The 9112-nt window shown below is 36.4% G+C and overlaps 1 protein-coding gene across 1 annotated transcript; it reads right to left on the bottom strand.

The window, feature by feature from the left end:
• Positions 1-6303: 6303 nt before the first annotated feature.
• Positions 6304-7245, bottom strand: LOC103210756 (olfactory receptor 5D18). The gene has a single exon (XM_007956669.1). It carries the CDS (start codon positions 7243-7245, stop codon positions 6304-6306), a length of 942 nt encoding a protein of 313 aa, XP_007954860.1.
• Between the last annotated feature and the right edge of the window lie 1867 nt (positions 7246-9112).

Below are 9112 nucleotides of genomic sequence, written 5' to 3'. Positions count from 1 at the left end.
AATCTAGATACCAACACTAGAAACAAACATGCCAGATATTTTCCCCATTGTTCAACAGATTTAAAAAGATGATGGATATGTGAATTAAGAAACCCCAGTGAGAATAAGAAATGATTCTGATATGATTTTCTTTTCCATGGACAGTTATTTACTCTATCTGACTTCATAGGAGTACATAATGTTGATGATCATTTCCTGGTTTCAGCTCTAAAGGTGAAAAACTAGGTTGTTGATCACCCAATGAATATTGATTCCAACCTTTGTATGATTTTGATATCTGTGGATATTGACAACATCTAGAGATGTTTTTCATTGTCACAAGGGGGGCTGGTGGGGTTTGACTGACATCTAATGGGTAGATGTTAGGGATAGTATGATGCACCAGACAGCCCCAATATCTCAACAAAGAATTATCTAACCCAAATATTGATAATGCTATGGTACAGAAACTCTGTCTTGGAGAGCCATTTCAAAATGCTATGCACAAAGTCAAATCATTCTTGTTTCTGCTCCAAAGGTAGGTCACATGTCTGGGTCTCTCCACGAACTGTCCAGAGGGCCTTTTACTTCCATCCTCACTATCAAGAAGACTGTCAGGAGAACCTCCATGTGGTCTTTACCAAGTTTCATGGGTGGAGTTGGTTTGAGAGGAGGAAGAGGAAAAGAGAGAGAAAACAAGCATTCTTCCTGTTTCATTGATAGTGTTTTTTGCTCTCATGCTAATAGCTATGATAGGATATTTAGTCTGCAGATTAAATAGTTCCAATTTCCCTTCCAGATTGTCAGATCATGCTCAAAGAGAAAGATATTTTCATAAAGAAGTGATCAAACCATGGGTCGTCTTAAAGCATTCTCTAATTAAGAAAAGGCTACAATATTTTTAAAAAATCGCTAATGCTACTTCCTCCCCACTTACACTTCCCCTTCTCTCATATATGACAATAGTGAATTATCTCCATGAGAAAAATAAGAAAATACAAACAAGCTTCCAGATCACTAGAAACATCATTCATGTACACATTCATGCAACCAGACTGTAGTCTAACCAACCAACCTGTGAGACAGATATAGCATCCACTTTTCTGAAGACGGTATGATGGAAACTATTACAGGCTTTATGTTTTCTTTGGGTTTTCCTAAGGCCTATCTTCCTTAAGCTTAATGAACCAAGTATTAATCTCTATGGAATATCAACAAGAAATCAAGAAAACTACTCTATCTCGGGAATCAAGCATTCATTGTTCTCCATAAAATATAAATCCCTGATGGTACAAACAGTTCAGTGTTTGGCTGCTGGCTGGGGGATTGGTACTTTAAATCCACCAGAGAAACCTTGAAAGCTCTGACAAATCTCCTCCATACCAACTGATGTTTGTTCAGAATCTACTCATTAGCAGCTGGTGTTTGTTGTTTATGAAACATAAACAGGGAGAGAAAAACAAACAAACAAAACTACCCCAATTTAGAACTAAGAGTATCACAAGTATCATAGTCCAACAAGATTTCCTCCAGAATTCATTGTGAATTACAAAATTTGTATGCCATGTCTGTCTCTGTGAGCTAGATACGAAATATATGATGAGGTCTTATAAACAGGGCCTATCTTATACTCAAAGAAGCTCTGTGGCTAAGATATTATATCTTATTGTTGTTATTATTTTGCCATCGAGTTGGACCTGACTCATAGTGACCCCTCCTTGGGTTTCCAAAGCAGTATCACTCCGGAAGTAGATTGCCCAGCCTTCCTTACAAGGAGTGGCTGGTGGGTGCTCTGGTGTAGTGCCTAAGGCACTTGACTGCTAACCAGAAGGCTGGCGGTTCAAACCCACCAGCCACTCCTCGGAAGGCAGATAGGGCAATCTACTTCTGTGGTGTTACTGCCTCGGAACCCGAGGAGGGGTCTCTATGAGTCGGGTCTGAGTCGATGGCACATAACAACAACAACAACAACCAAAAAGTTGGCAGTTCAAACTCACCAGCTGATCTGTAGAAAGATGAGACAGCCTTCTTCTGTAAAGATGTACAGCCTTAGGAACCCTATAGGGCAGTTCTAGTCTATCCTATAAGGGTGATATGAATCAGAATCAATTTGATAGCAGTGGGTATTTTTTTTGTTGTTTGTTTGTTTTTGGTCTTACACTCAAATGCTCCTTCCTGGAGGGAATAGAGTCTAAACTCACACTAGAGTTCCATCATGTACCAGAAAGAGGTAGGAATGATAAATGTCCTTTAATGAGAATAATAGCAATTGCTCAGATTTATTGAGTACTTTCTATATGCTACATAGTGTTCTGAATGCAAGTATTAACTCACTTCACTCTTCTAAAAATAAAATAAAAACTAATAGTACTATTATTGTGTCTCCTTTGCAAAGTAGGTGACTTGCCCAGAGCCAGAGCCACGTGCAGAATCACCTGTGGGAAGAGACCACATGCTGCTTTTGATTTGTATCACCCAATGACTGAATGAGGAAGAGGAGAGTTACAGTAGCCTTGGGATGGCACAAGCCCTAGGAAAAATTTTCTGTGTTAGAAGCCATTAAGTGAGACAACCTCAAGGATCTCTCCAAGGGCTGCTCCTTTTCTGACTATATAATGTCTTATAATGTCTACTTAAACTAATAGTGTTGACATTGTGATATGTGTGGCCCCAGACATACCTAATATTTCAGGACTTCCATGGATGAATGAACTTCAATTGAATCAGGTTTTAAGTTCTCAGCAAATATATATATGTGTTTTCCTAAATGTGATCAATCTGAAAATGCCGACTTTGAGGAGTATTTCTAGTTCTCCTTTCTACTAACACTTGCTCAAAATTCCTTTACTGTCGCTTTTCAAAACCAAGAGATTCTGCCTACACAACTACATCTTACTATGTGAGTTAACCTGATAAAAAATAACAAATGAAGGCAAATCTCCAAACCTAAATCAGAAGGACAACTTGGAAAACTGTTACCCGTGAAGGCTGAAGTTTTCTTTAGGACATCTCAAAGCCGTGATATGTTTTTTTGTTTCTCTTAGGTGTATACATATTCCCTTCCATGGAAAAGAATGGAATTTAACATGTATTTTAACCCATACGTGTTGAACTCGGATATATAGTAGTGATGATAATACTTGTTCAATATCTATTATTTTTCCTCCTAATGCAATCTCAAATTAGTGTTATAGAATGCATCCCTCCTAAGGGAGAGAGTCTTATGATAACAAACCTCAGAGAACATCTAGGGAAAAAAAAGTTGGAAGGGATGCTTTATATTGTCTGAGCAAACTATTCACAGAAACCTGCCTTGCTTATATATTTGTCTTAGATTTAAAGAGATATGAGTGTAGTTAAAGGCTGATTTTAATTTAAAAATGAATGGTATTAATATTGTGGATAGGAGGAGCTATGGTGGCACAGTGCCTAGGACATTTGACTGCTAACCAGAAGGCTGCAGTTCAAACCCACCAGCCACTCCTCAGAGGGAAGATTGAGCAATCTACTTGCCTAGAGATACATCCTCAGAAGCCCAAGGAGGGATTTCTATGAGTCAGAATCAACTTGAGGGCAGTGAGTTTGGTTTCTTTAATCCATAAATCAAGTAATCTAAATGTGAATCTCCAAGCTCTTCATGTAACTAAGTTTAAAGCATATAAAATAATATAATTATAGTGAAATATTATATTGGTGAGGTCCAATGAAATCCACAACATTTTAATTATATAAACTCTTTAAATATGTTCTTTTAAATCAAATAAATGTCTCTCAGTGAAAGAATGGCAGATATCTTAATTGTCATATGATGAGCTTTGAGAAATTATTTTTGATAAGCTTCCCAGAAATGGAGAAAGCAACTGATTCTAATGACCACTCAGAAATGTCTCTGTTAAAACCACAACGATTTATTACTTCTCTCTATAGCATGGGTTGGGTGGGCAGTTCTGAGGGTCTGGTCCAAGGTTGGCTGATCTTGGCTCACCGTCAGTGTGTGAGACCAGCTTGTAGGTCAGCTGATGTAAGGGTCTTTCATTATCAAGTCTGGCTGTGGCCTAGATGTCAGCTGGTATGATTGGGAGGTGGCTGGGTGGCTGGGTTATGTTTCTCTCATTATCCCATCAAATAATCTGTGTTTGTTTATGTGGTAGTTTCATAGGATTCCAAGAAATTGTGCAAAAGTCTCAAGTCCTCTCAAAGTGTTGGAACTGGCACAGTGTTACTTTGGCCACCATCTGTTAGCCAAATTAAGTCACAAGAGTAGGCTAGATTCAAGGAGTGGTAAAAACTTGTTCTGCCACTTGATGTGAAGAGCTGCAAAGGTCATGGATACAGGAAAGATTGGAGGTTATGGGCAATGTTTGCAACCTACTGCACTGGATAGCAAGTTAGCAAGTCCTTTGGAAAGAAATTTCATTTCCAAAATGGTAGTTTTGAAAATAATCCAAAAGCTATCTAATTGTGTTTAATGCTTTACTAAAAGTAATTTTTGATGAAATATCAATGTAAGAAATGGGCACACACTTTGAATGCAGCTGAAATAATTGAGTGGCTTTGTTGCTGCAACACAATTTCAATGGAGTTTCTATCTATTCAGTTTCTGTCTCCATTTGTTTATAATGTGATCAAGCTTCCCCAGAATTTTCATTTATTAAAAAACAAAAATCTGAACTTATTGTCTTCTAGTACTGCATTGTTTTTCCGTGGTGACAATAATCAAAATTAAAAGTCCAAACCTATTCTTCCCGTTAAAAAAAGATTTCCAATAATTTTTTTTAATTCTAACCAATCACATTTACACTTGTAAATACACAGAGAAATAGAAGTCAAATAAATAAAAAACCTCTCATCAGATATTCAATAACCAAAATAATGTTTCCTACATTTTAATCTTTTAATATATAATAATCATTTAATTTCTTATTAAATAATGCATAATATTGAAAACGATAATTAATAATAATAAGTGAAAGCATATGACAATCCCAAATTATTTTTGAGCTCATATAAAACTGCTACCCAGATTATATTTTTCTCTCTCTCAAAACAAATATCAGATATTATTTCCATCACTATATTGCTGATTTTTTGGAATAGAATGTACAATTTGTCAAGGAAAGGTGAGTTATTAGCATGAGATATTTGATATTTTGAATTTACCAAGATAATTATATCAAGATGCTAATGACTAAGGATGACTAATAAAATGACAATAATGTTATTATTTTATTTATTAATTTTAGTAAGTTTATGAAAACAATTAATGTTCATCCTATATGGAAACTGCATCACATTTTATCATGGTGGATGAAAGTTCTGTTGAGAAGGATTCAGAAATTATGCCCATGTTCCAAAAAACAGATGAAAATAAAAATACATAAATAAAGTATATATAACATATGTGGTGGCTGGGTGGGCAATATAATAGCATGAAACACAAATTAGGCAGGCACTCATTATCTGTATATTTTCCATATATTGGTTTTCTGAGACACATTTCTAAGCCTTCAGTACAACCTATCAAATTTACTACTTACGCGGGAGCTCTTTTGAAAACACATTCAGGATATAGACATTATTTAGTTGACTTTGCATTCATGCCAAAGAAACTTGTATATAAGATTCCACATACCTATACAGATGCAAAAACACACACTATTCACAATTCATGATAATAAATTGACTCAGTATTGCATTCTTATTTCATTGAGTTTGTTCATTCTAGTTTTCCCTGAATAAGATGCTTTCTTCACTGAAATGGGTCTTCTAAAATCCTGTCCATTCTCCAGGCCAACTTCAAACAATACCTCTTTTATGGAGACATATTTCCAACTTCCCTGGATTAGCTGAAAATGGATTTCAACTATTCCTTTCCCCAAAATTTCAATGATATTATTATAGTCAGCCTCTTTCTTTATTTCCTCACCATCACCATTAGATTAGGCAACCCTTCAAGGCACAGTCTGAGTCTTATCTTTCCTGCATTTGTAAATTTGTTTGGAAAAAACACCTGTTTCTGGAGAACTTGCTATACTCAAGGTATTTCATAAGAAAGTGGGATATATATTATCTTTTGGTCTTCGTTATCAGATTATGACCTAGCTCATGTTATTATACTTTCATGGATTTAAAACTATAGATAAGAAAGATTGCTGATCTTTTCCTGCAATTAAGGACAAAGCCAAGTTTAGTCTCTTTGAACCAAAATCCACATCCTGATCAATGTGCAATATTAACTATAAACTTTTAAAGATAACTTTAAACACAACCTTTTGCACATGCTTTATTTACAAGTAAGGGACAAATTCTACTAAAATAATATGCTCAATGAGAAATGACTTTAGGGCCTAGTATCTTGCTGACTGTATTCTTGACGTCCTTATTCCTCAGACTGTAGATCAAGGGATTCAACATAGGGATCACGACTGTGTAAAACACAGAGGCTACCTTGATGGTATGCCTGGAGTTTTTGGAGTTGGGCACACAGTAGAGGAAGAGAATGGTTCCATGGAAGATGGCAATAGCTGTCAGATGAGAGGCACAGGTAGAAAATGCCTTACGGCGCCCACTGGCTGAATGCATTTTCAAGATGGTGACAACGATAAACACATAAGACGTGAGAATGATGAGTAATGTAGTCACCTCATTAAAAGTGGCAAAGATGAAAAGCAGCAACTGGTTGAGGTAAGTATCAGAGCAAGAAAGAGAAAGAAGTGAGGAGAACTCACAGAAGAAGTGATGAATTGTGTTGAAACCACAAAAGGACAATTTTAAAGTGGAGCATGTGAGTATCAAGGAACATGCTACACCCCATGCATATGATCCAACAACCAGCATGGCACAGAGTCTCTGGGACATTGCAACTGTGTAGAGCAAAGGGTTACAAATGGCCACAAAGCGGTCATAAGCCATTACAGCTAATAAAAAGGATTCAGTCACCACAAAGGTACAAAAGAAAAAGAATTGCACTACACATCCTAAAAATGAAATGGTCCTGTCTTCTACAACGAGGTTCATCAGCATGTTGGGAGCAACGATGGAGGAATAGCAGAAATCAACAAATGAGAGGTGGCTGAGGAAAAAGTACATGGGGATGTGCAGTGTGGGGTTAATTTTGATGATGACAATCATCCCAAGATTCCCTACAACAGTGACACTGTAGGTGGCCAGAAAAACCAAGAAGAGGGGGACCTGCAGTTCCGGGTAATCTGAGAAGCCCAGAAGGGTGAAAGTCACTCCACTTTTATTTCTCTCTGAAAATAACATGGCTTCCGTTTGTCAAAATATGAAAGTCAGCCCTGGAAATAAAATACATATATATTTATTTATTAAAGAGAGTGAAGACAGAGGAAATTTGGTCAACTATCACTTGCCAAGAATGGAAAATAGATCTTTCAGAATTTTTTTAATGTGTTTATAAATGAAGATATGCTAAATTTCTATAATATAAAAACATGAGAACTCTTACTGAACTGAATTTTGTTTAGATTCTCAACTCTAACTTTTGGACAAAGCACTTTCAGTTCTCCTTGAATATCATAAGTTCGTAAAAGACTTGCCTATCTTGATGCAGTGACAAATAACATCAGTTTTCCGGTCCATAACAAAAATCAGAAATATCTAAAATTAGGTTTTTTTAATTGTTACATAACATGTACACACTATGATATAAAGAATGGTCACAATTAATGGTCCCTTTTGTGTATACCACTTGGATCTTGATGTTTTTCTTTCTGACATGTTGTTGTTGTTGTTATGTGCCATCGAGTCAGACCCCACTCATAACGACCCCTCCTTGGGTTTCCGAGGCGGTATCACTATGGAAGTAGATTGCCCAACCTTTCTTCTGAGGAGTGGTTGATGGGTTTGAACCGTCAGCCTTCTGGTTAGCAGTCAAATGCCTTAGGCACTATGCTACCAGAGCTCCCATAGTAAATCTAATATTAAAATAAATCTTAATTATTTTTAACAACCTGGGTGGTGTCAACGGTTAATGCACTTGGCTACTAACTGAAAGATTGGAGGCTCCACTCCATCCAAAGGTGCTTTTGGAAAAAAAAGAAAAAAAAAAAAAAAACCTGTTGATCTACTTCTGAAAAGTCAGCCATTGAAGACTTTATGGAGCACAGCTCTGCCCTGACCCTCATGGGATTGCCATGATTCCAAGCTGATGATAACATTTGTTTCTTTTTTTCATTTATGTTTTCGAATAAGGGGATCCTAATTTTCAATTCCTAATTGCTTGAGGAATAAAAAATTGGAACAGCTGTTTATCTAGAGGTGGCATAATAGAAGTCAGAAGAGACCTTGGCATCCCAGTGACACTCAGATAAGGACCAGTCTAACATCCCCAGACATGCATCCATTTCTGTACCTAGGCACTGACCTTTCTCTATTTCATAAGTCTATCTACTAATGTATTTATTTTGTTAATAATCAGCCCCTTTAGTCTGTGAGCAAATAGAGAGTCTAAAACTATGGGAAATATTCCAATGACGCTACTGTGTGCCACGAAGATAACTAGATAGCAGTAACCAAAAGCAACAGGAGAAAGAGATTTAGAGCTGTTTTCACTCCAGGATAAAATAAAGAATTTTTGATTTAGAAATTTCCTTTCCCAGAGTTCTTCTGATTCATTTCTCTTTCCTTAAGACACCTAGGATACTCATTCTGTTCCGGCATTATGTGTGTAGACGATTTAAAAACACAAAGTAGTACGGGAGAGTGAAGACATTTCATGAGAAAGCAGTGATACAAACAAATTATTTTAGTTCTGGAATTGGTGTCCAACAGCTCTCAGATCCCACCATACTGGCAAACTCTTACTTTCCATGAAAGTTTTCTGGTAAGGTTATCTCTAATTCTGAAACCAAACAAATCATTTTCTGATGGCCCAGGAGATATAAGGTCCTGTGCCAGAATGAAACACTCAATGGCCCTATCTTGTTGTTATATAAATCTGAGTGTTAAAGACAATCTCAAAAGGCAAGCTCTTACACAATTAGTCATTCTAATCAGTACATTTTTTTTTTCTTAACAGCCTATTTCATTTAACTAAAACAATTAAGACTTAATTTTAATCTATGTCTTTGAACTAGTGATTTTCCTGTCCCAGATGCTGATATTAAATTGA

This window comes from Orycteropus afer, unplaced genomic scaffold (assembly GCF_000298275.1).
Source record: "Orycteropus afer afer isolate SDZICR_OR568_19922 unplaced genomic scaffold, OryAfe1.0 scaffold00650, whole genome shotgun sequence".
NCBI classification, from domain to species: Eukaryota; Metazoa; Chordata; class Mammalia; order Tubulidentata; family Orycteropodidae; genus Orycteropus; species Orycteropus afer.
Note: the sequence above shows the minus strand (reverse complement) of the source record. Positions and strands in the feature narration are given on the sequence as shown.

What these genes read in the sequence shown, in the direction of transcription:
- LOC103210756 (XM_007956669.1), bottom strand. Translation starts at nt 7,245, where the DNA reads ATGTTATTTTCAGAGAGAAATAAAAGTGGAGTGACTTTCACCCTTCTG.